Here is a 24,734-nt window from a genome sequence, read left to right as displayed (position 1 = left end):
CCTACACTTTCTGGGCCTGTTTCCTTCTTTACAAAAATAATTTTAAAAACCCTGGACTGGAGACACCTTTCAGTTGTGATAGTCTAGGATACTATGCACCTGTCAGTTGGTCTGAAGGCAGTCCTGGGAAACTGAAGCACTTTCCCAGGCTTTCTCTTGTCATTTGAAGTCTAGAGGTACAGCTTCTTTTAAAAATGTGGTCTGATTCAATAGTATACCTAAGTGGTTGGACTTGGACCTGCTCCAGTTTTCCACGACACATGAAGCATAATAATGTGTAATCCTAAAATCTAGACTTTCACTCTCCCAGGGCAGAGCAGAGGACATACCAACTCACTGAGGAATGCACAGGGAAACCATGTCTGGGTTTTCACCCATTATGTGGAGGGCACATAGGCCTGGGATTTCTAAATATGAACCTTCTGGGAAACAGTGGGTGGGAGCTGGAAGAAGTGAAGGGAGGCCTGGGGAACTACAAACTACTGAAGGCAAGTAGTTTGAGTTGAGTTCAGGAGTCACTGTGGGACACAAACTGCGGATAGTCTGAGACCAGGGAAACCCACTTTGGAACAAATAGTCCAACTCCAGCTCAGGAGGCAAGCTGGTCCCTGTCCCAGCTATTCCAGTCCTATAGCAGCTCCTGTAGTTTTCTTTGGCTCAGAGAAGCAGGGGCCTCCCCTGAGCCCTGCCCCCCCCCCGCCCCCAACGCAAAGCAACTGGCTTCCATTACTCCTGACAGCTCCGGAGCAACTAACTGCCCAGCCCCCAGCCTCGTCTGGCTCCATGTCGTTCCCTTTTATGGTGAAGCTGAGAGAAAGCAAGGAGTTGGAGGAGCGGAGGTGGACGTTTCTGGCTGGATAGAGGGTTATAGAGATTCAGGGTCCTGCTCCCCTCACCAGCGATTCTCCGATGTCTAACGCAGCCACTTCTCTTCACCCTAAACCCATGACCCTTCTGGCTCATCCCAGCCCTTCCTCTCCCACCCCCTCCTTCACATCCGGGGGGTGATTTCCCACTTGGCTGAGGTCCCATGTTACGGATTTGATTCCGGGAGGGTCCACCCTATTTCCGACGCCCACCTCTAGGAGTAGGCAGGGAGTCCACCAGAGACTGGCATCGGTCAAATCTCCGTCAGGATAGAACTATTTAGTAGGATGTGGATCTGAAATGGTAACGCGAGTGAGGACACTCGGCTTTGTCCCCATTCTGCACCACCTCCCACCCCATCCCCACTGCCAGCGAGCAGGGAGAGGACCGTGAGGGCAGGATCCAAAGGAAGCACCTGGCTGGGTCGGGCCGGGAAGCGAAGGGTGGGCAGTGCAGGAAAGAGCGCCGGAGCTTACAGGTCAGGCCCAGTCTCCCGCCCGCCGCATCCTCGCCCTAGCCCACTCCTCGGGTCCAGGGAGGCGGCCACCACAGCTTCCCCAAGCGCGTCCCCCGCCGCGCCAGCTGCGGCCAGCTGCGAGGTCCCCGCCCCCCGCAGCTGGACAGCTCTCCGCGGCCCCGCCCAAGTCCCCACTCTGTGCAGCGCGGGCGCGTCTCGGGAGCAGGCGAGACGGCGGGGTAGAGAGACCGGAAGTGCCTCATTGCTCCTCGGCTGGCGCTACGAAGTTCCGGCCCAGGTCTCCTACCTTGAGCCTGTGCGCCGGTAGCGTTGGAACCGAGTGGAGTGGCTCAGGTGAGAGGCACGCAGGCGCCGTCGGGCAGGCCAGCGGCGCTTGAGGGACCATGGGGGAGAGGACCGGCGAAGGGAGGGCGAGGAGTGCGCGGGCCCCAGGCTCAGTCCCTCCCCTTGTCCGCAGGATGATCACGGATGTGCAGCTCGCCATCTTCGCCAACATGCTGGGCGTGTCGCTTTTCTTGCTTGTGGTTCTCTATCACTACGTGGCAGTCAACAATCCCAAGAAGCAGGAATGAAAGTGGCAACTTCTCCGCCCCAGGTAACGGTCTGGGGCTTTAGCGCCCAGATCCCGGGGAGCGGAGTGGCGAGGCCGCCCCAGGGCTTACGGACTTCCGAACTTCACCTGGGAAAGTGTCGGGCCAAGCCTGAAAGTCCACCACTGGACCCCTTTGTTCGCACGGAGTATAGAGTGCCTCGCAGTACCCTGTTCCTTCCCCGAAACTGCTTTCTGATAGAGTGGGTTTCCTAACTCTTCAGTCCCACCGGTCCCCAATAGATAGAAGCCCAAGTCACAAGGAGGCACCTACAGCAGTACGAACAGTGTCATTGATGGTGCCACCCAAGTATGGGGAGTCGGGCTCTTCACTTAATAGCTCCACTTTCCCTTGGAGCCTGCAGCTTTATTTAGGCAGAGTTTTGGAGGGTAGGGGACAAGGTCGTGAAAGATGTAGACATGTTTGCATGTTCTGAAGCCAGGAACATTGTTTTATGGGTTAACTACTACAGATTCAAGCCAGAGAGAAAAGAGGGGGTCGGGGGTACGCAGGGTCTTAGAAACCAACCTTAAATGTGCTTTAAAAAGGTAAGAGTGAACAGTCTTGATGGGGGTGTTGACTCCTGAAGGACTCCCCCCCGGGAAAGCTGCAGCATTTTTCCTTACCTCAGGTCTTTCCCCTCTTTTCTAGGGTTCGAGGACATAGTCTGAGGCAAGATGGAGGGTGTGAGGGGCCTTCACACTTCACTTCATGTCTCCTACCCATCACAGCATACAAAGCAACTACACCTGGATTTTTCCAAACAACTTTTATTTCCTCAAAGTCTTCCTTAACCCTATGGAACAAGAAGCTGCCACTGAATAGGGCCCAGTTATAGGGGCTGCTTTCTTTTCTACTCCCCACCCCAATACAAAAATATATATATTTTTTGTGGTCCCAAAATCTTGTGCTGTGGAGGGAGGGAAAGGGTGGCAAGGTCCCCCTATTGTTCTGTCTCAAGGTGATGTTCTGCAAAGCCTTGGACAGTATGGTTGACATCCCAAGGACTTTTGGTTGTCAAAGGGGACTAGCGTATCATCTTACTGTGTTCCCCTACCTTAGGGTTATTTCCTGGGCATGAAGGCAAAGGCATTATCAGACCCTGGGAGAAATAGTGAATGGTGGAGATTTAGGGACAAAACAAACCTCAGGTTGGTTCAAGGGCCCCCTGTTGTAGCAAATCCGGGATGGGGAGTCAGATAGAGAAATAGGAGAAAAGGTAGGGGCAGAGCGGGGCCGTGGGGGGCCAGCCTGAAGCAGCCTGCAACAGAGAGGAGAGAGGAATCAGGGTTGTGGAAACTCTGTCCCTTTTCTGGTCTGTTAGTCAGGGGCTGGGAGGTAAAAGGGGAAATATGAAGGTGGGTAGGGATAGGCAGATTGATTATTGCACAGAAGTCTGATACTAGAACCAGCTAGCTAGCACCTAGGCCCTCCTAGACCCTAACTAGAAGTTGTTCTCTGAAGTGAAGACTTGAGGCTATGGTAGAATAAAAATCAGGGACTAGATTCCTAATGAAAGTGCATTTAGTCTTTGGGGTCAAGGAAGGGGAGAAAATTATCCTGAATGGTAGAAGTGGGGGCAAAGGAATAGAAGGGAGGGGTAGAATGAAGGACTGGACTCCGGTGCTCACCCTGGTGTAGCAGAGCGGGGTCCCGACTCCAGCTCACTGCTCTCTCTGGTCTGGGGGATAGGGGATGTGGGGCTTGAAGAGCCTCTCATCCCTCTGCAAGTCGACGGTGAGCTCCAGCCCAACCTGGGCCTAGCCTGTAGGACAGGGGTAGGCTAAGAGGTTGGGTTCTTCCATGAGCTTTTCTGCTTCTAGGTTGGCTTCTAGAGTTTTCACAGAGGTACTAGGGCCTTGAATTCCTGGGCACTGTTCTAGCTGAGACTTTGAGACAGGATAGCAGCCATAGAACTCCTAGGGTCAATCTATGACTATGCATTCCAGGTCTTGTGTTTAAGGGTGACAAAAAGACACAGCATTTAGCCTTCATGGATATACCATGGCTAAGAACTGGCTGAGTAGAGAAACACCTAAGAAAGATGGTGGCAGACTGGTAGACCTCCCTCAGCCTTTTGGACCTCCACCCCTGCCAGAGCAATTTAAGCTTCACCCATCAGTCGGCTTCCGCCTCTACCCGACTTGAGCTAAATAGCAAGGAGAGGTAGTCTGAATCATAGGTGATGGCAGGGGCTGTTACTAGGAGCAGCAACCAGATATGTTACCTGGGGAATCCGGGACCCCTCCTGGCGGAAACTCTCCTCGGGCAAGTCTGGTCAGAAAGAGAGGAGAAGCTAAGGGGAGGGGTAGGGGAAGCCAAAGCCAGCAGGCTGCAGTTAGGGTGCATCTGGCAGGGACAAAGGAGTCTGAAACAAGCAAGATACCTGGCTGACTGGGACCTGGGCAGGTAAACACTCAGGCACCAGAGCAGCTCTAATAGGGCTGGAGATAAAGGCTGTATGTAAAGCAGGACCAAGCAGTTTCTCTCCTAGTGCTCAGGAGAACAGTGCCTTGCTGGGCCTCTAAGGACAAGGATAAGAACCCCCAAAGTGTTACCTGCAAACGAGTCCTAATGCAGGGGATCTGAGCACCAGTCCCTAGCAGACCTTTCCCAATCACCATCACAGCCTCTGGCTTGTCCCCTGAAGATGAGAGTGAGCAGCTGTTCCCTAGAGAACAGAGGAAACTAATCATCAAGGTAGGAGAAGAGAAGGTAACTTCATTTAAACCAGTTTCTTGGTATTTTTTTCTTTGTTGAGCTGGGATGTAAACCCAGGATTTCATGCTAAGCCAGTGCTCAACCACTGAGCTACATTGCTAGCTCCTTACCTTGGTACTACAGTAATTTGGGGCTGTACAATCCTTTATTGTAGAAGTGGTCTTATGTATGGTAGGATGTTTAGCAGCATCCTCATCCTCTACTACATGGTGTTTGCTCCCCGGGTTCTTCTCCATTGTAACAACTAAAACCTGTTGTTCCTTGGGTGGCAAAAATTGCCTCCAAGAAGCTCTTAATGTAATCCAAAGAGTGAAGCTGAAACTTTTAGCTAAAATCAGAATTTCTCATGCTTAACTGCAAATTTTTAGACCTTGGAGCTTATCCCAATCATACGTTTAGGCATATGATTAGAATCAAATCCACTACCAAGAACTGGACTGAGGACTAATTTGATTGAAAATTGACAGGTTGGGAGTAATGGTTTTGGTGCAGTAGATGTCGGACCGTAGTCTTACAAAATGATCCCATTCAGTCCCTTATATACCTGGGTCTCTTAACTTAAAAGATTAGGTAGCTAAAGTGAAGTGTAGGTTATAGGCTATCATTTGCAGTAATGACAGGTGAAAAGCTAGTGCTTTTCTTTAAAAAAAAAAAAAAAAAAAAAAAAACTTCAAAAAAAATTTTATGTGTATGAGTGTATTGCCTACATATATGTAAGTGCACCCTGTTGTGCAATGCCCGCAGAGGTCAGAAGAGAGTGTGGATCCCCTGGGACTGGAGTTATAAATGGTTGTTAGCCACCATGTGGGTGCTGGGAATCAAACCCAGGCCTCTGCAAGAGCAGACAGTGCTCTTAACCACTGAGCCATCTCTCCAGCCCCCTAATTCTTTTTCTCATGCTCAGTTTTGTCTCCTCTTGCCCAGCTCCTGCAATTAGGAAACTTGGGTAAGTAGCACTTTGTGGACTAAGATAGTGAAACGCAGTGCCTGGTGCACAGTAAATGCTCGATAAATGTTAACTGCTACTTTATTTACAATTGATTTCATCAAATTCCAGCCTCCTATACAAAGGCACATGTATTAGGGATTTGGGATACGAGGAGAATAACTGTTACACCTGATCTGGAGTGGCCTATCTAGATCAGATCAAGAAAAAATTCAGGTTAGGTGGCAGTGTGGTTGAAGGGATTTCTTCAAACTTAGGTGGTAGTCTGGTCTAAGCCCTAGGTGGTAGGGAAGGGAAGAAGTTGGCTAACCCAGATTTCAAGGGTAGTGGGTACAGACCTGATAAGCTGAGTGAATTGGGCAGTAGGCAGGAGCCCAGATTGTGTGAGGAAGCTGGGATAGAACTAGCAAGAGTTGGGGATGGGGTCAGGCTGCTTGTAGTCGGGCGATGGGTCAGTGGCTGCTGCCGCCGTCTCCTATCCTGGCATCGGGGCTCTGAGTGGAAGAGACACAAGGAGGTAAAAAGTTTAAATAAGTGAGGCACTGTAAGATAGCCTTTACTGACCTGCTGGCTCCCCTTGGTCAGGCATGGTCAGACGATGCCTATTTTCAAGCCTGTCAAGAAACCAGCTGCCTAAGTGGAAAGACCTAATATTTATTTTAGTTATCCAGATCTCAGCCAGCCCTCATCTTACCAGTTTATTCTTTTGGTAAGAAAGTATATTAAATTTAGCTTCTAAAACAGTTTTCCTAGGTTTTTCTCTTACCTCTAATTCCTCAACTGTTCTTCCAGCCATTTAAGGATCAGTGTTCCTCACCATTCTGGCCTTGGTCTTCTCTTGTTCTTTTAAGTTCCCAATCCTTCTCTAGCCATTTCTTTTCTCTAGTGGGCATTTCTACCTGGAAGTCCCTGATCACTGTCCTCCCCCCATTCCTTTCCTTTTCCTTGCCCACTGTTCTTGCACTGAAACCCTTCTCATGCCGTTGCCAGTGTCTAAATACAGGTCTTTTAACACTCAAGCAGCCTTGAAAAAAAATTTCCTACTATTCTCTCCTAGCTTGACTTTCTTTTATCATCCATCTTTTATATAGAGCCACAAGTTACTCTTCTAAAATATGAACCTTGTCAAAAATCGCTGTGGCTTAGGTAAAGGAGAAACACAGCATCTACTTCTTTAGAGACAGAGCCTCACTATATAGCCCAGACTTCCCTGAAATTCACTATATAGCCTGAGCTTGACTTGAATGCTTGATCTTCTTGCCATACTCCCAAGTGCTGGGATTGTAGGCATGCACCAGTACTTGTAACAGTTCTGAAGGTCTTTTAAAGGATAAAGTCTCTTCTAACCCTTTCAACTTTCAACATGGTGCATTTCAGAGCCCTGTCTGCTATGGTTCCAGGCCACATTTCCTTAGTAAGATTCTGACTCAGTTCCTCTTACTCTCAGTCCTTGTTGCTGCTAGTTGTGTGGTTTCTTTGGAATTTGTTTCTTTATAGTAAAACCTTGATCATCTTCCATGTCCCATCTCAAATATCAACTCCATGAGGCATTTATAGGCAGAATTAGTTCACATTGCCCTCTGTTCACATGGTTAGTAGGTATTTATAGATTAATCATCTCATAGCTTAAAGGGCATTACTTACACCCTTTGGGGCAGTACTTTCTGGTATTTCCCTTTAGCTGAAGCCTCACTACTACAAGTTCTGAAGTATGGGATCCCAGAGGGACAGACAGTGAATGGATGGTTCAGCAGCACCTAGGCACAGGGAGAGCAGGCACTAAATGCTCTTGAACTGTGGTACACCAAATTCAGTGGTGCGGTCAGTATTCCAGGTGTCTTCTAATACAAGCAACATGTGTTGGGTATGAAAAGCCTCTAACTTTGGAAGTTAGTGATAGTAACTTCATCTTGTCTACACTGGGTAGTAGCAGGCAGTATAAAGAATAGCTCTGAAAGCTAGATGTAGATGCCTATAATCCCAGCATGCAGAAGGCTGTGGCATCACAAGTTCTAGGCCAGCCTGTGCTATATAAGACCTTGTCTCCAAAAAATTAGTACTACATGCTTAGCATGGTGGCACATGCCTTAATCCCATGAGGCAGAGGCAGGTGAATTTCTCTGAACTTGAGGCTACCCTGGGCTACATTGTGAGATTGTTGAAAGAAAAAAAAAAAAAAAAAAAAAAAACACTACCACAGATTATTTCTGAAAACTCCAAATTAAAGTTGCTATCTATATAAATAAAGATCTTAGGATGGAAGCCCCTCTAGCTATTTGAAACTGCACTGAGGTACTAGGTATCAATTAGAGTCTGAGGTGCACAGTCTAAGAGTACAAAGCAAGGGGGCTAGTAAGATCTGGAAGACATGCTGATATGACAGCAGAAGTCAGGGAGACTTGTGGCAACAGTCAAATGACCTGAAACATTAGCCACCACCAGTGACTGAAAGATATTCGAATGCACAACCTTCTGATTCTCTTAGTAAAATGTGAATCCTAAAATTGTATCTCACAGTGCACAGAAGGCAGAAGTAGTAAATCTGGATTGGTAGATGATCTGAGAAATATCTATACACAGGCATGCTGAAACTATGTTAAAGGATGAACCCTCACTAAGAAAGAAAAGAACAAGCAAGAAAAAATGGAGATGAGATCATGGTTGAACGGGTAAAGCTAAAACTCAGGAATCCTGTCTAATAAGTTTTAGGAAAAAAGGGCAAGGCCTGATTTAGGACACCTGGTCTGGAGACGGTACAATACTAAAGACAGCATTTCAGTCCATTATCACTGAAAGACTGCCTGTAATTGTCAGTGAAAATACACAGTTCATTTTCCTGTTTTGACTTTTGGCCTCTGGTATAAACCAGGTCTCTGATTCTGTTGAAAAAAGAATAAAAGGGACCCCGATTCTATATTTTTTTAGTTTTGAGCTAGAGACAGAAGCTTAAGGCTGAGTACAAGGGGTGATGTAATCAGCTCTGCTTTCAGAGGTTGGAAGATGGTATCTTATAGTAACCAGCTAGGAGTGGCAGAGTGGGTCTGGAGCCATGTTCTGAGAAGTTGAGCCAGGTTGCCCTCATGTGGTGTGAGTTAGGATGTCTGTTCTAAGGCATCATAGTTGGGAGGCACTAGTTTATTTCTTCTGCTAGACCCTACTTCATCTCCCCAAATATCTTTGGGATCTTTCTCCATGTAGTGCCCTGGATCTTACTGAATACTTGTAACGATCACAGACCTGGTTTTTAGGCCCTTTGAGAAGTAGATATTAAACATTAATTTGCTCCCAACTAAAGTTTTAACATATTCATGCAGATATTTGCTAAACACTCAAGTGTCAGGCACAGTGCTAGGTTCTAATGTTGGGAGACATTTCCTGACATTGGTTTGCAGAGGAGGAAGCAGAAGTAGCAATGGTGATAGAGGGACTAAGTCCCACTGACTCACTCCAGAGGAGCTTCCCCTATTGCTGGACAATAGCTATTCTGCCGAAAGTTGCCTGTCAGCTGAGCCAGGCATTGTAAAGACCAGGAAAGCGTTCTAGTAATCTCAGGTTCTAAGTGACAAAGCTGGGAGTCAGATGAGAACAGAGGTGGTAGTAGGGTTAAAGGCTATGTGCCTTGGCTTTCACATCAGTATTTGGCTGGGTAGGCTAGAAGGTCAGGACTAGAATAAAGCAAGTGAGGCACCTAGGATGCAAAACTGAAGGAGGCAATTGTGTGGTCCCAGAATTCTGTGTCCTGGGTGCCTTTCACCTGCTTTGGCATAACATAGGGGAAGCTGCTTTACCTTCTCAGTCATCCTGGCTAGCCCTTTAGTTCTGTTTGCATCTGCTTCTACAGTGTCTTGCATGTCTTTGACTTTTCTCCACTGCATAAATTATTCTCCAATAACCTTTTCTTCGCCTACAGCCACAGCACCTATAGTAGTACTGCTGCATTGGAGACAGGAGATTAGAAATGTGCTTTGGGATCTGGGAAGGTAGTACTCAGAGCACTTTTGCAGCTGGAAGGAATTAGGTAGAGAAGATTCTAGCTTCTCTAGGTCAGATTACTGGGTCAGGGATTATTGGGAGTCAAGGTTTATTTAGAACTTTTCAGCCACCTGTCCCCAAAGCATCCCTGTTTGTATGCAGTTGGCTGTTTATTGGCCTTCTACAATGCCACAGTCCAATTTCAGATGGAACCTGTCAGAATCCTCTCTGTCTTAAGCTTCTGGCTGGGCTGCCCAGATCTTCTGAGAAAACTCCCTGGATAGCCAAATCTCATGTTTGTTTTTGCCAATAAAGGATAGCCAATAAAATGTGCAGTTAAACATGATATATACAGTAACTGAACATTACTTTTTGGGAGTGTGGACAGATCTCATGTAGCCCAAGCTGGCTTCAAACTCACTACGTAGCCAAAGGATGACCTTGTCTTCCTCCCAGTTATGTACCACCACCACACCAGACCTAGAAAACTTCTTACAAATTCACAAGTTAAAAAAAAAAACAAAAAACTATCAAATCACAATCCCAATTTTGGGGGCTATAAAGTATACAGTTAGGATCTTTGAGATCTGGGGGTCATATTTTTTTCTAGCTTGAAAAACAACAAATAGGTAGTCCACATGGTTCAGCAGGTAAAGACACTTGCCACAATGCCTGATGACGTGAGTCCAATCTCAGACCCACACGGTAGAAGGTGAGAACTGACTTCTCCAAGTAGTTCTGACCTCCACATGGGTGCTGTAGCACTTACATACACAGTGAATAAATGTAAATAGATAAACCATATAGCTTGCTGTGGTAGAGGCCAAAGAGCCAGAGGTGTAGAAATACAAAGTAATGTGATAGAACAGATCACACTGGACAAGTTTCCTCAAGGGTTGGCTGAAGATGCTAAATCCAAATGTTAGTCTGCATTGTGGCACTACCCAAAACCGAGACCAGTCTTTCTCATTGGTGTCTTTAAAGAGGAGGCAGAAAAAAAAATGGTGCCAGCAGATGCCCAGGTAAACACTGTTAAGAGTCCTAGGCTCTCACTTTTCAATCGTGTCTTTTGTTTGGTTAAGACAAGAGTCTCACTATGTAGCCCTGTCTGGGCTGGAACTCGCTATATAGACCAGGTTGACCTCGAACTCGCAGAGATCGCTGCCTCTGCCTCCTGAGCTCTGGGATCAAAGTCGTGTGCCACTGTGCATGGCCTCTTTATAGTATCTTTTCATATTAGTAACTCTCATCTTGACCCTTTGACTTTAGAGACAGTTTCCTACTTCTTACAAATATTTATGAAATTCTCATCAGGCATGGTAGCACATGCCTTTAGTTAGTCTCAGCACTCAAGAGGCAGAAGCAGGTCAATCTGTCAGTTCAAGGCCAGCCTGGTCTACATAATGAGTTCAAGGCCAGTGGGGGCTACAGAGACCCTGTCTCAAAAAGACCAAAAAACCCCAAATATTTATAAAATTCTCAGGATGTCTGTTATCCAACCAACTCTTAAGTTCATTCACCTGAGAACCATGCCTTCTCACGTGGCTTTGCCTGACACCTCTACATGATGAAGTAGACCTTCAACCCATCCACTCATGTTTTCTATAGTTCTGTCTACAAGGCATCTCCATATAGATTGCCTAAGGGATCTAAGCATGAATGAAATAGCTTTTTACTTTTTCTTCCTTAATGTCACCATCATTTTTGCCTCTAGCTCATGGCCTTGAAGCAATCTTAGTTCTTCCATCTTGCATCATCTTTGATTCCTCCTGCTTTTGTTTCTAATACTTAGATCTCTTTCTACTTTCCAGACTCTGGTACATGTATAGCTACCTTGTATGTAAACTACTGCAAGCCTCCCAACTCCCCTTTCCTGTCCAGATGTAGTCTCTGCCTTTTGTTCCCATTTTTCTTAGCATTTAGTTGTTACAATAAGTTTCAGGTAATGGCATCCCTGTTTTAAAAAACTTCAATTTCCCGTGTTTCTTTACCCAACTTCATGGGTGAAGGGTATGACTTTTTGTATACCAGCTAAGTATACAAGTCTTCATGCTTTTGTCTTCTACGCAGGAGTTTTTATTTGTGATCCTGGCTGTCATTTCTCATTTCTGGAATGTTTTTGTCAAACCATATACTATTCATTCTTTAGAAGTGTTCCTCAACTGAACATTCTTTGGCTAACTACTCTCATGTTGATCTACCACAGTAGTTCCCCAAGTGCACTGGATGTTTATAATGTGCATACACGTCTATGTTCTATTTACTATCCTGCTTCCTCCTATCTTGTTTACTATCCTCTAAGCTTTAAGTCAGTCAACCAAGAATTACTTAGTACTGAAGCTGCCTATTTTCCATTAGTTATCTGGGGAAGTAACAGAGAAATAGACTACATGGTCCTCACCTCAAAGAGTTCACTGCAAAATTCTGTACCAGGAGGGGGAGGGACCCAGAGGATGTCAAAAAAATACTGATTGAAAACTGCCTACAGCTGGATATGGTAGTGTGCCTGTAATCCCAGCACTTGGGAGGTAAAAGCAGGAGGATCCTGTGTTTAAAGCCAATCTAGGCTGATAAAAAAAAAAAAAAAAAAAAAAAAACTGCCTTGAATCCTCCAGTGATGACCTAGAAAAGGTACTTTATCATTCGGAAAGGAGAATTTATGGTGCTGATGAAATTATGAGCTACTATCTAGGAAAGACCAACCAACAAGAAAGAAAGAAAATAGAAAAACTTGATTTAGATTTAACTTAACATGGAAAACTAGGTATACTGGAGCATGAAAGCAAAGTTGGAATAACTGCCATTTAATGAGCAAACCACTCTATCAGCCTTCTATACCCACCCTTTTGAGACAGTTTCACTAGGTAGCCCAGGCTGGCCTTCAACTTGTGAGCTTCCTGCCTCAGCCTACCAAGTGCTGGGATTGTAGGTGTATGCCACCATGCCCAGTTGGATGAGCCACTCCTAAAAAATAACCTGTTTTCATATCAGAAAAATGGAAGCATCATCTGTCCTAATATATATATATATATATGTCTTTTTGAGACCTGTAGAGTTGGTCTGGAACTTGCTATGTAGACCAGGCTGGCCTCAAACTCAGAGATCTGCCTGCATCTGCCTCCCAAGTTTTGGGATTAAAGGCATGCACCACCATGCCCAGCTCAAATCAAACTATATTTATGATACTATCTTATTCATTGTAAAATGATTTTTAAATATAAAGCATTACTGTCTTTCAAGAGCAGCGCACACAAATATTTGTTCCCAAGGAAGACAGAATCCCAAAGAAAGGGTTCTGAATTATAAACAGAATCAGATTGGTATCAGAAATAGAAACAACTTAATTAGTTAAAGCTGGTAAGGATCATTATTCTTTCCTCTGTGGCTTCTCTAACTAGCAGTCTGATTTATAGTCACTGACCCTGTGTGTGTCAGGGTTGTTCCAAAAACTAGATTGCAAGCTGAGTAGCAGGGTACAGCTGGAAGGTCAATAAAGCTCTTAGCTCCAGCTTATACACATCCATGTTTTGGCAAGATTTCTATAGTCCAGAAGACATGAACAGTACGGATTTGTGGTGTAGTGTATTTTCAGAAGTGACACTAAAAGGCTCTCTCCCTCCCCACAACCCAGCTTAGTTCCAAGAACTTCAGTTACTTTCACTCCCCTCTCCCAACAATGGCCCATGTTTCGGGCATAAACTTCTAACCAGTATCTTTTATCAGGTGATACCTAGGGGTACTGATGCATAGTTGAGCAACTTTTGTGCCTACTGCTAGAAGGGGGATAGACTGTTGGCTTATCAGCCTAGAATAGCAGCTGCTGCACTTGTTCCATTTTTCTTTGAAAGAACTGGAATCCTGATACTACTTTCTAAACAAGCTGTGAAGCCAGGAAGTTTCAGCCCACAGAGACCAGGGATAGGAGTCCTTATTCTATAGTGCTATATGGTTTAGAGTCTAAGGACATTTCCTTGTACTGCTTACAAGAAAGCACTGTGACATTGTCCTTGATGTAGAGGCTCCATGTCTATTTGGTATTGCTTTAGCTCGTGTTTCACTCTAGGAAATTTCCTGGCTCCAATCATATATCTGCTGAAGCTAGATCTTCAGGACTTCTTCCTATGGCCACATAATACTGCTCTGACGTCATGCCGCAGGGAACAACAAGGTCGCAGGAGAGGCTGCAGGTTTTTCTGCCACAGACTAATTTTATTGATTTACCCCTTGTTTTATGTCTTCAAGTTCTTTTTCCCCAGCAGTGCCCCAAACAACCAAACACCTGCTGCAGGGGCTCCCAGACTGGCTTACCTCTGACAGGGCCCAGCACCCGATGGCTGATCTTTTGGGTGCTAGAGCCCAAGCCTGGCAGCCCTGCAGGCCGACTGCCATGAAAAGGAAAGCTGGGGGAGTTCTTCATCTGTGGAGAATTTTGTTGGCTGCTGCTGCTACCACCAGCACTTGTGCCAGTGCTAAAACTTCGGGCCCGGCTCAAAGCATTTTCAGAGCAGGAAACGGGCAGTCCACTGCAAAGAAGCAGATGCCAGTTAACCCTGTGCCTGAAAGGAAGTATCTGAAGGTTTTCCTCAAGCCCTGACAGTTAAAATCTACCTCTGGGGCACAAGAACCCATTCCCAGGAAGGGAGAGATTCATGTCCATGGACAAGGAGTCTAACTTGGGGCATACAGGCTAATCTCAGAAGGGCCATCCTGAGTAGATTTACTCCTCAAAGAATTTCTCCCTTGTTTTTGGCACTGGCTCTAGAACCTTCTTCAATTAATCATTCACAACCTTTGGAAGCTGAGACCTGCTACACTCTCACCACAAAGTAATGGATTTTGTGTACTGCTCTGGATCAAGGAGTTCCTTGGCCTGATTTTCAGATCCCTTAGAAGTTTGTAGCTTGAGGGAAGAGGAGCCTATCTCTCTCTCTCTCTCTCTCTCTCTCTCTCTCTCTCTCTCTCTCTCTCTCTCTTTCTCTCTCTCTCTCTCTCTCTCTCTCTGTCTGTCTGTCTTTTTGAGACAGGGTCTCCCTGTAGCTCCAGCTGGCCTGGAACTTTCTGTGTAGACCAGGTTGTTCTCAAACTCACAGAGATCTGCCTGCCTCTGCCTCCCGAGTGCTGGGATTAAAGGCATGTACCACCATGCCCAGCAAGGATTCTATTCTCAAAAAATGAAGTAATCTTACTAATTTTCATTACCTAGAAAATCTTCACCATGTGGCCCTTCTAAGGGGAAGGAAGGCATACCTATCTCCCAGAACCCCTAGCTCTAGAGCTTGCCAGTATTCCTGCCCTCTCCTTTTCATGTGGCTTGTCTTACTTGTTACTTTTGGGAGGTGTTCGAGAACCTCTCTTCTTGTTCATGCCCACATTCACAGTACTGCTCAAGCCTCGGCTGTTGCGTACATGTTTTAGCATCCAGGCCCGAAGGTTACTGAGGCTGCTGTGTTCTGACAACACAATTCGGGGCCATGGATTACATTCTGCCATATCCAGAGCTGCGATGGCCATAGCTCTTCCCACCTGTGGGGAGTCCAGTTTGATTCATTATTTGTCCTCTAACCTAGTTGCTGTGTTGGGGTGTAGTACATTGCACAGTAGGAGAGAAGAGGCTAGACCTAATGGTGGGTACCATAACACTTGTGTCCAGTTCTTTGTCTCAGGTAAACTTACAGTTAGCTTTTCCTGAGCCACTGCCCATTTGAGGACCTTTGCCTATTATGAGCAGGAATAAGTGTGTTCTTTGGTTGATACCATCAATGAATTCTCCCAGTAGGAGTTTTTATCTTCTCTAACCTGCAGTTCCTTCTACTCTTATGTGTCTAGGAAAAGATACATTAAGACCACAATAGTAGGGGTGCTTTTAAGCACAGAAGTAAGTAGACTCATGATGGAGATGAGCTCAAGACCAGTTGATTTACTTAGATGTGACATGGTAATAATCTGTGGTTGGGGTCAGGAAGTCATGCCTGCTAACTTTCCTATTTACCATGATAGTCAGAGACACATACATTCCTGTTAACTGACAGAAATAACCACATCACTACAGAGGACCTTTAAGAGTTGGGCATCAGAGTAAAGACCTTCCCAGGTTCCCCCTTTCCCACTTATCCCATGGATTCATACCTGCTCAAATAGTTCCACAGTGTATCTGGAAGGGAAAGCCGGTGGGGGAGGGGGGCTGGCACGCCCATTGTCATGGCAGGCAGCAGGGATGCTGTTTACTGAGCGTCCAGTGTTGTAGTTGCATTCAAGTGTATAGCTAAGACACAGAGATCTTTATTAGTGTCTTGCCTGAACAGGTGTCAGGACAGAACAGCTTAGATGGTCTAAGAAGGCAATCACTTGGAAACAAGTGAAGACAAAGTGCTAATAACCCCCAACTAGCAACTGATTTTTGGCATTATATCGCGTACCCAGGGAGTCCCCCCAAAATAGACTTCTAGATTAAAAACAATCCTGCTAATTTGAGGGTCTCTTTTGAGAAGACTTGGGTGGTTACAGCCCCTCAAACACCCTGAAGTGAATATTGTTCTCTTTAAAGAAGCTATTTTTCTTAACTGTATGCCAATTTCCTCCCAACCTGTGTATTATCCCTGAGGCTTTGTAGATTGCAACGCGGCCACTTCCCTCCTTGGACTGGCCATCTCTACGGTCTCGGGCATACATGTTCTTTTCTGAGAAATTGCAGCCCTGGAAGTCAAAATGGGCTGAATTCAAGGAGATGAGCTTTGGATACAGCATGTTTTCCACCTGTTTGTTGGGAAGAAAAGGCAACTCAGAAGGAGAGACAGAGAAGGGACAACGTGCAAGGAAAATATGGCAAATAGTCATGCAGCCCATACCATCACAACTGTCAGCAGTTATCAATATTCTTGAATTCTCACTATGGGACATTATTTCTTTTCTTAGATTTCCTCCTCGGATACTATAAATGTTCCTTCTGCCCTGGTTCTCCAAATTCTGCAAAACACTGGGGTGCTGGTAGCTTGATCCTCACTCAGAGGTCATGATGTAATGGATAAGTTACAGGGCCCCAATGCCATCTTTGAAACTTGTGAAGAGGTAGTCTGTATACAGACCTGTATACAGGTCTTCCTGCTAGAAGGCCACTATCCAACCCTGTTTGTGACCTAACCCTTATCTCCTAACTTGCAGCACTTCCCCCACACAGCATCCTCAGGACTCCTACCTGGGTGCTCTCATCACTAAAGCTGTTTCCATACATGAAGCAGCCCCTTTTGGAAGCATGTCCATGTAAGTCTACATAGTAAGCAACACCACTGTCTTTTGGGAGGATGGTATCAGGGGCTGGCTCCTCAAACTTGGGTGACTGCTGTGGCATAATCCACACAGTGTCAGTCTTTTCTTCTGCTGGCTCTGTCTCAGTCCAGGTCTCAGGGTTTTCCCCATCAGGTGACTGCCCAAGGTGAGCTTCATTGTGGAGATTATTGACTTTCTCAAAGTCAGAAAGGGGAGCATCAGGAGAGGGATGAAGACTGGGCTGGTGGTTAGAGGGATTCTTGGAGTTCAGACGAGAATGCACGTGATGATAGAGAAGCACAGCTTTAGCCCCATAGATGGCTGGGTGCAAGATGGCATCAGGCTTCAGGTACTGACGGTTCAGATTCACTCCACGTGAGTCTGTGCTGTAGGAAAACAGAGCTGAACAGGGTCTAGATGTCTGGGCCAGCAAAGGAGATGCTAGAGTAAGTAACAAGGAGACTGGAAGACTGAGTTATAAATGAAAGACTGAAATTATGCTGAGAAAGGATAGGACCCTTCTTTGACCCACTATCACCCTACCACAGAAATCTAAGGCTAGCTCTCTCTACCCAAATAAATCTCTACCTATCTTGGTTTTGCTCCTTCCTAGGAGTGCCTTTAAATGCAATTACATCCCCTCTCAGGTCACTGGAAGATCAGTTGGGCTTGCCCTTGTTAGAGTACAAGAGGACTGGAAATACAGGAGAAGCCAGAAGGCTGACTTTCAGAGAAATAGCACATAAGAAAGATGAGATAATCCAGAAAGGTAGCAGCAGCAGAGGCTACTTACCGGTAGTGGCCCCGGACCACACCATCAGGGTTTAACATGGGAATCAATTTAAAGACAAAGAGGCGACGTAGGGTCTGAGCTCGGGGGTCATCAGGTCGAAGGATGAAGTCCAGAAAGCCATTGAAGACAAAGCTAGATGGAGTCTCCCCAGGGTGTACCCTGCTGCTTAAGAAGAATATCTGAGGTGGAAAAGAGAACAAACATGAGGTCTGTAGTCCCATCTGTAGTACAAGATACTGTCGCTCACTGACAGATGAGGGCAGGGATGAGTGAAGCAGAAAAGCCATGTGACTTCTAGCTGGCTAGGTTTGCAAGACATACATGAACTATAGCCCTCTGCCTTGGGCTACACACTGAGTCCAGAATGTGTAGAGGTACAGCTTTAAGGTATCCACAGTGGCTGGAGCTAGAATAAGGCTAGAATACTGCTTTATTTTTTTATGTGTACCTGTGTATGTCTCTGTATGTGTGTATGTCTTTGTATATGTGTACCTGCTGTGTATAGGTGCCTGCTGAGGCCAGAGAAGAGGGCATCAGATTCCCTAGAGCTGGAGTTACAGGTGGTTGTGAACCATCTGAATGACTGCTAAGAACTGAACAAGGGGCCTCTGCAAGACCAGTAAGCACTCTTAACCACTAAGTCATCTCTCCACACCAAGAATACTGCCTTTATGTGCTCTCCACTCACCCTTTTCCCTGTGAAACGGAATGGTCGAGGGGTGTGAGCATCAGGAAATAGCTGCTCTAGACGGGGCTCCCGATCTTCTCGAAGCCCATGGCAGGAAGTGATTGTTAGGAGATCTACACGAAGTCCATCCAGAGAATAGCAGAGAAGCTCCCGGTGGTAATAAATGGTATCCAGAGGACTGCAGAGTAAATATTATTAGTCAGAAGTCCCAAGATCCTATAAGAGGTGGCCCCTATCACCAGTTCAGGATTTGTATTATCTGGTCCCTCTCCATAACTTTTGGGGCCTCACAATCCCTCTCACTGTTAAATGAGGCTAAGGACATGAGTGGGTGGGCCTACAGGACAGAGTGAACATTTTGTCTACTTATTTATCATGTATGTGTGTGCCTGCACACACAGGCCACAGCATGTGTGTGGTCAGAGGCCAACTTGTGGGAACTGGTTCTCTCCTTCCACTGTGTGAGTTCCAGACAGGCTTGGCAGCAAGCACCCTTACTCTAAGCCATCTTGCTGCCTCCCTTTTAATTTAAGGGTGGACTTTTTGTTCGTTTTCCCAGGCTAAATTACTAGTGTATACAGAGTTGCTCTCTGTGTGGACAGATGTACTGAGCAGCCACAGTGCTGGCTAAATTCTAGATAACTGATGAAAACTGGGATTGTTGCTGGGCATGGTGGCGCACACCTTTAATCCCAGCACTTGGGAGGCAGAGGCAGGTGGATCTCTGTGAGTTCAAGGCCAGCCTGGTCTACATAGTGAGTTCCAGGACAGCTGGGGCTGCAGGGAGACCCTGTCTCAAAAAGAGAGAGAGAGAGAGAGAGAGAGAGAGAGAGAGAGAGAGAGGAAGAAGAAAGAAAGAAAAAGAAAGAAAAACTGGGATTGAAGCTCTTAGGACAAATCGCAGATATAGCAGAGGTATTATGGGATCCAAAATGGTGTGGCAGGAGTAAGAATGGGGTTGGCACCTGCTATGGGTAGAGTGATTCTCTGGAAAGCGCTGGTCTAGCTGGTTTAGCAAATTCTGGCAGTCACTGTAGGAGAAGGGGTAGCAGAAGGCAAAGAAGGTGGTGGCCGCCCGGCCCTCTACGAAACGGTGAACAAAGGATAACACAAACTGCGTCTCTGTCATCTGAGGAGCAAAGGAGGAAGAAGGAGGGGCAACATGCCATCCATGTCAGAACTGAGCTCCTGTTGGAACCACCAGGATCTGACCTCACTCCCTTATCACCTTTATCAACTTCCCTCCTTTGGATGCTTTCCATATGACAAGCAGCTCCTTCAGGCTTGCTGAAGCAGCTCACCTTGGACTCCAGCTTGTGGTAGAAGAGAGATAATACTAAAACCTCAGCTCCCACTTGCCTACTACTCTGTATCAAGAAGTTGTTTTTATTTCTTAGTCCTGGTGGCACATGCCTGTAATCCCAGCACTCAGGAGGCAGAGGCTGGCCTGGGATGGTCTACAAAGCCTGTTGTAGGCCAGCTGGGTCTACATAGTGAGACCCTGTCTCCAAAAAAAAAGGAATTTGTTTCTCTACTCTAGCACCATTTCTTTCCTCCTCATGAAAACTTACCTCAAAGGTGGGTCGGTCTCTAATGCGTTCCCAGCGTGGCCGGGAAGGCAATGTACGCACAAAAGGGGCCATGCCCTGGGAATACAGCTTGCTTTGCTTGTTCATGTTCATAATGTTGATCTTGATGAGTTTCCCTGGAGTTCCTCCCCGGACACTAAAGTAGAACCATGACCTGAGGGCCAGAAGAGAGAGACCAGTCATTAGATATGGGAGGGTTGGAGAGAGGCTATGTGGGAAAGTTAGGGCAAGTCAAACTGGCAGAGGGTTATTTAGCAAGGAGCAAAGGTAGGAGGACGGGGCGGATTGAAAAAAAAAGGGTGCTGTGTTGGCACAAGGAAGTCAGGACTAACTGAAGCATGGATCTGGGTACCTGGACATTGCCTCCTACTGTTTTGTTTCTCATACCTGTTCCCATTCTCAAATTCTGTTTCAGCACAATCTGGCCGGGTCCACACGTTGAACTCATAGTCAGGGGAAGAAGCAATGCCACCAGTGGGGGCTGATGCACCCCCTCCTACTCCTTCCCCATCGCTAGGCACAGTTTCCACCTTCTCCACATGGGCTAGGTTCCCTGAATCAAAGCGAGAACTGAACAGCAATCCCCCACAGCGCAACTCCATGGTGGGGCTGGGAAAGCATCCTCTTGCCCTACTCAGGCCCTGAGAGCTGGAGAAAAATAAAAATGGGGTAGGGAGAAAGGGGGAGAAAAATGAAACAATATTTTTGGGTATCTCTGGATAGATAACTGTTCTTGGATACTGCTCTATGAAATAAAACACCCTCTCCTTAGAAAACATGGGGGTCACCTCCTACCAAGAGCAAGAGGAAGTAGAGCCGTACCTCAACACCTAAAGATGACCTAAAAGACCCCATTCACTACAACGTAGCTGATCCCAAATCAAATGCTCAGTGGCTTAACTGCACTGAGAAACAGTAGACTCTTAGCTTCTTAGCAACCCAGAGAGTAGAGACTACACAGAGGTCAGATGCCTCCCACAAACTGCCTGCCAGTTTTATCTGTTTCCTAGAGTGGCTTTGTACTCTCCAGCCCAGAGCAGACTGGGCCAGGTTTCTAAGTGTAAATGGTAGTTTCACCCCTCTGTCTTCACAAGTACTGACCAGAATTATAACCGTTGCTTCTCTTGAGACCTTGGAAAAGCTGGCCACCACTTCCCCTTTTTTGGCTTCTCTACTACACCTATGTGAAAACTATGAGTGTGGCCTGTGCTTGGCCAAAGCCACTTGCTCACCTGCCCTGAATCTCAGTTCCAATTACGACATGGGTCTGTTTCCATCTTCCCGCCCTGCAGACACGAGCCGGTGCAAAAGCTACCCTGGTAGGTGTGGACAACGGGTGTCCTAAGCACCCCTAGAAAAGCTGGGCCGGTAGGATCCCGCTTTTCGGAAGCAGGGGGTGGCTCCTCGGTTCTCGAAGACCCTCACACTGGCTGGCCTGTCCAGGGCAGGGTGGGGTTTGGAGGCACGGGAGGGGTCGAGACAGACACACTGGAGGGTGGGAAGCTGGTCCTAGGGGTCAGAGGCGGGGATACGCGAGTTGGGACGCTCAGCCAGGGGCGGGGGCGCCGGCATGTGGCTGGGGGGCGGGGTGGCATTCGAGAGGGGCTCGGGCCGACAGGGCAGAGAGGAGGGGGCGGGGTCGGCGGCGAGGCCGCAATCCACACAAAGCCCCTCACCTCTCTCCGGCCGCTGCTCCCGCTCCCTCGCCCGCTAGCGAGGCGGCACCCCGGCACCCGGCACCCCGGCCCTCCACCCAGGACCCACACAAAACCGAAGTGCCGCGGTGCCAGGACCCCGCTCTGCCAGGAAACAAGAAGTCTCTCGCCTATTGGCCGCAGCTACAGCTGGCTACCCGCCCAGTAAAGCGCACTGCCATTGGTCGGTGCGCAGGGTTCCCGCACAATAGCAGGTAACCTGTGAAGGCCGTTTGGCGGCTTCCGTGGCACTAGCGAGCGGCGCTCCTGTGGCCTCCTTCCCGTAGGTGTTTAAGGGCCCGTTCCCATAGGCGGGAAAGACGCAGCGTGGAGCGGAAAGCTACACAAGACGCACCTGCGAATAAAAATCCCTGTGACGCCAACCTTGCTGGGCGTACCCCTCGCTCTACTGTGTAACGACCCTGCTAGTATTTAGTGCTTAAAGCTAGCACTTGAAGGACAAAAGTAAAGTGGAGGATGCGGGCATCGATCCCGCTACCTCTCGCATGCTAAGCGAGCGCTCTACCATTTGAGCTAATCCCCCAATTGTTGTTACCTAGGTGCTTCCATTACCTTTACAAATTTCTCTGGGCTGTCCTCTTGATGGATGATTTATAGCTCAAAATCTTTTATTTTAAAAACTATGGAGGAACCACTGGCAGTAGTCTGACAGTGACCCATCCCCATAGGCGGGAAAGACGCAGCGTGGAGCGGAAAGCTACACAAGACGCACCTGCGAATAAAAATCCCTGTGACGCCAACCTTGCTGGGCGTACCCCTCGCTCTACTGTGTAACGACCCTGCTAGTATTTAGTGCTTAAAGCTAGCACTTGAAGGACAAAAGTAAAGTGGAGGATGCGGGCATCGATCCCGCTACCTCTCGCATGCTAAGCGAGCGCTCTACCATTTGAGCTAATCCCCCAATTGTTGTTACCTATGTGCTTCCATTACCTTTACAAATTTCTCTGGGCTGTCCTCTTGATGGATGATTTATAGCTCAAAATCTTTTATTTTAAAAACTATGGAGGAACCACTGGCAGTAGTCTGACAGTGACCCATGTAGTGATTACACATAAGCAATAATTTTTGAGTCCAGATCACTCTGTCTTTACACCTAATATGCAAACAAACGGCATAATACTCCCGGTAAGTTTCAGCTACAAGAAAGCGTGATTTGAACTAGGTTGGAGGTAAAAACAGTATACGAAGTCCTTCGAGCCGGAATCGAACCAGCGACCTAAGGATTACAGGGCGCATATCCACTACAGTCCTCCGCTCTACCAACTGAGCTATCGAAGGCCTCGCTGGCGACAGTTCCTATCGTGTTCCCTCTAATGCTTACCAAGGCAGGATTCTGGCGGTTCATAGGCTTTTGTGGAGGCTGTTTTCCACCCGCCTTTGCAACCTAAGTTCTTTAAGGCCGGAACTCCCGGCCCCGGACCTCGAAGGACAAAGGAAGCTGAAGAGAGAAGGCTGGGGCTTCCCCAAAGCCCGCAGCTCCCAGCCGGAGACAGGGAACACGGGCAGAGCACTTCCCGCACGCAGCCTGCTTTTAAAGCAGCCCTGCCAGCGTCCGATGGCGCTTCGCACCTGACCGGTCGCAGAACTTGCCAGCGTTCCTGCAGCGGGGCGGACACCGGGCTCCGCCACCGCAGCGCAATCCCGGTCCTGAAAGCCTGATGTCACATTAGCTGCTTCTGCCCCACGGTTCCCGTTACCTCCGTGGTGCATGTAAAAGCATGTCCTTCAGTCAACTAAGGTGTCAGGGTCCCATCGTGCTGCCTACAGCCAGAAGGATGCAGAGCTCGGAGCTGTGGGAGGGGCGGAGGGCCGGCTGGGGACCAGAGTTCGGGCCCTCCGACTCTCTCTCACGCTATGGGTCCGAGAGTCTGCTCCAGAGGTTCACGCACAGTCCAGGTCTGGGCAGTCCTGTGATGATCCGCCACTGGGCGCCCTCCTAAACTTGAGCACAGCTCACTTTAGCGTCGGGGAATCGCGGTCTGAGCACGGTCTTCTGCCTCATCTGGGCTCCCTCCCTGCCGCTTGGGTGCCCAGGTGTCTTCCGTAGGGTGATGGGTTGACCTCGTGGCCACCCCACCACTGTCCTTTTCCTGGTTCAGGTGTTTGTTGTTCTTCCCCACACCGCCAGCCCACACTCCTCACCGAAAGCTGTGTGTGTGTGTGTGTGTGTATGTGTGTGTGTGTGTGTGTGTTTTAAAGCAACTGAGCAAACTCAATGCCAGCTCCCCCGTGCAGCCTTGCCAAGGGTATGTTGACAGACCTGGCCTCTAGGTCGAAGCTTGGAGCTTTCAGCCTTGCTTTAACTTCATTCTGCTGAAAAAAAGTACCGCAGGCCTCTCTCTCCGGGGTAAGTAGATCGCGCCCTCCGGGCCTTGACTCCCTCAGCCTCATTCACCCTCGCATCTCCCCCACCGGTCTCCTCCTAACCTGGGTCCTGTCCCATTCCTTGTCTTGGCGCCCCAGACACCTGGGGAAACACCACTGCTTTCTGATCCTTTACACCCAGAGCAATTCAATTCCTTCTCTGATCCCAAGGAGCACTGCTTCTGGGCCTGACCCCACCCTCACCTCCCTCTACTTCCCTGGACCTGCACCACCCTGGTCCAGTCTCTTTCCTGGATGCCGGGCTGACCTTTCCACTTCCTGATCTTTTGCATCCAGACCAACCCAGCTCCTCAGTGCAGTCCCCAGGAGCCCTTGGGGCCACTTCCCGCCCTCATCTTCTTTTGTATCTCTGGGTGGCATGGCCACCAGCTGCCCTAGACCAGCATCTTTCCTGGGCCAGTCCAACCCCCAAATTCCTAAGGCCAAAATCTTTCCTGGAGGGATCCAGACCTTGGGAGAAAGCCTGAGAGCATCTGATCCTCATATGGACCTCTGTGGGAACTCCTGAAGATGAAAGCAGTTTGGCCACTCCAATGTCAAATTAAAGAGAACCTGAAGAGAAGCAGACCTAAACTTGAAGGCTTGAGTCTCACACAAGAATCAGAAACTACAAAAGAAATTCACATGTCAAAATCACAGACAAAAAAATAACATGAAAAACCAAAATAACATCCTATCCCCACCAAATACCAATAGCCTCTAGAGGAGTACAATGAGAACCCCCTAG

General features: G+C 47.7%; 2 protein-coding genes and 3 non-coding genes across 12 annotated transcripts; 1 reads left to right on the top strand and 4 right to left on the bottom strand.

The window, feature by feature from the left end:
* The first annotated feature begins 1,580 nt into the window (after positions 1-1,580).
* On the top strand, positions 1,581-2,829 carry Ost4 (oligosaccharyltransferase complex subunit 4, non-catalytic). The gene is made up of 3 exons (XM_008835021.3): positions 1,581-1,678; positions 1,803-1,940; positions 2,587-2,829. The coding sequence occupies exon 2, from the start codon at positions 1,804-1,806 to the stop codon at positions 1,915-1,917; it is 114 nt and encodes a 37-aa protein (XP_008833243.1). The 5' UTR covers positions 1,581-1,678; position 1,803; the 3' UTR covers positions 1,918-1,940; positions 2,587-2,829.
* On the bottom strand, positions 2,686-21,855 carry Agbl5 (ATP/GTP binding protein like 5). 8 transcript variants are annotated; one of them, XM_029564473.1, is made up of 18 exons: positions 21,584-21,855; positions 21,140-21,416; positions 20,295-20,555; positions 19,890-20,061; positions 19,536-19,631; positions 19,284-19,447; positions 18,319-18,496; positions 17,631-17,809; positions 16,767-17,223; positions 16,158-16,327; positions 15,701-15,836; positions 14,895-15,097; positions 13,883-14,097; positions 5,941-6,096; positions 4,494-4,606; positions 4,163-4,209; positions 3,567-3,700; positions 3,057-3,196 (listed from the first exon to the last, which is right to left on the bottom strand). In XM_029564473.1, the coding sequence occupies exons 3-17, from the start codon at positions 20,507-20,509 to the stop codon at positions 3,652-3,654; spliced, it is 2,550 nt and encodes an 849-aa protein (XP_029420333.1). In that variant the 5' UTR covers positions 20,510-20,555; positions 21,140-21,416; positions 21,584-21,855; the 3' UTR covers positions 3,057-3,196; positions 3,567-3,651. The 8 variants fall into 8 exon arrangements, with proteins under 8 accessions (XP_029420331.1, XP_029420332.1, XP_017654128.1 ...); XM_029564471.1 differs by lacking the exon at positions 19,536-19,631 and having other exon boundaries at positions 2,686-3,196; positions 21,584-21,850; XM_029564472.1 differs by lacking the exons at positions 19,536-19,631; positions 21,140-21,416 and having other exon boundaries at positions 2,686-3,196; positions 21,584-21,753.
* A 217-nt stretch (positions 21,856-22,072) lies between these two features.
* Positions 22,073-22,145, bottom strand: Trnaa-agc. The gene has a single exon. It is a non-coding gene; the product is annotated as a tRNA-Ala (tRNA).
* Positions 22,146-22,450: 305 nt separating this feature from the next.
* Positions 22,451-22,523, bottom strand: Trnaa-agc. Its single transcript has one exon. It is a non-coding gene; the product is annotated as a tRNA-Ala (tRNA).
* A 287-nt stretch (positions 22,524-22,810) lies between these two features.
* On the bottom strand, positions 22,811-22,900 carry Trnay-gua. The gene is given in 2 exon segments: positions 22,811-22,846; positions 22,864-22,900. It is a non-coding gene; the product is annotated as a tRNA-Tyr (tRNA).
* Positions 22,901-24,734: the final 1,834 nt, after the last annotated feature.

This window comes from Nannospalax galili, unplaced genomic scaffold (assembly GCF_000622305.1).
Source record: "Nannospalax galili isolate Female #2095 unplaced genomic scaffold, S.galili_v1.0 scaffold517, whole genome shotgun sequence".
In the NCBI taxonomy this organism is placed as follows: domain Eukaryota; kingdom Metazoa; phylum Chordata; class Mammalia; order Rodentia; family Spalacidae; genus Nannospalax; species Nannospalax galili.
Note: the sequence above shows the minus strand (reverse complement) of the source record. Positions and strands in the feature narration are given on the sequence as shown.

What these genes read in the sequence shown, in the direction of transcription:
- Agbl5 (XM_017798639.2), bottom strand. Translation starts at nt 20,509, where the DNA reads ATGGAGTTGCGCTGTGGGGGATTGCTGTTCAGTTCTCGCTTTGATTCA. An exon ending in GTGGTCCGGGGCCACTACCG is followed by an intron (nt 17,224 to 17,630) that starts GTAAGTAGCCTC and finishes GTTTTCCTACAG; the next exon opens with CACAGACTCACGTGGAGTGA. An exon ending in GCCTCAGGGATAATACACAG is followed by an intron (nt 15,837 to 16,157) that starts GTTGGGAGGAAA and finishes TCTGTGTCTTAG; the next exon opens with CTATACACTTGAATGCAACT.
- Ost4 (XM_008835021.3), top strand. Translation starts at nt 1,804, where the DNA reads ATGATCACGGATGTGCAGCTCGCCATCTTCGCCAACATGCTGGGCGTG.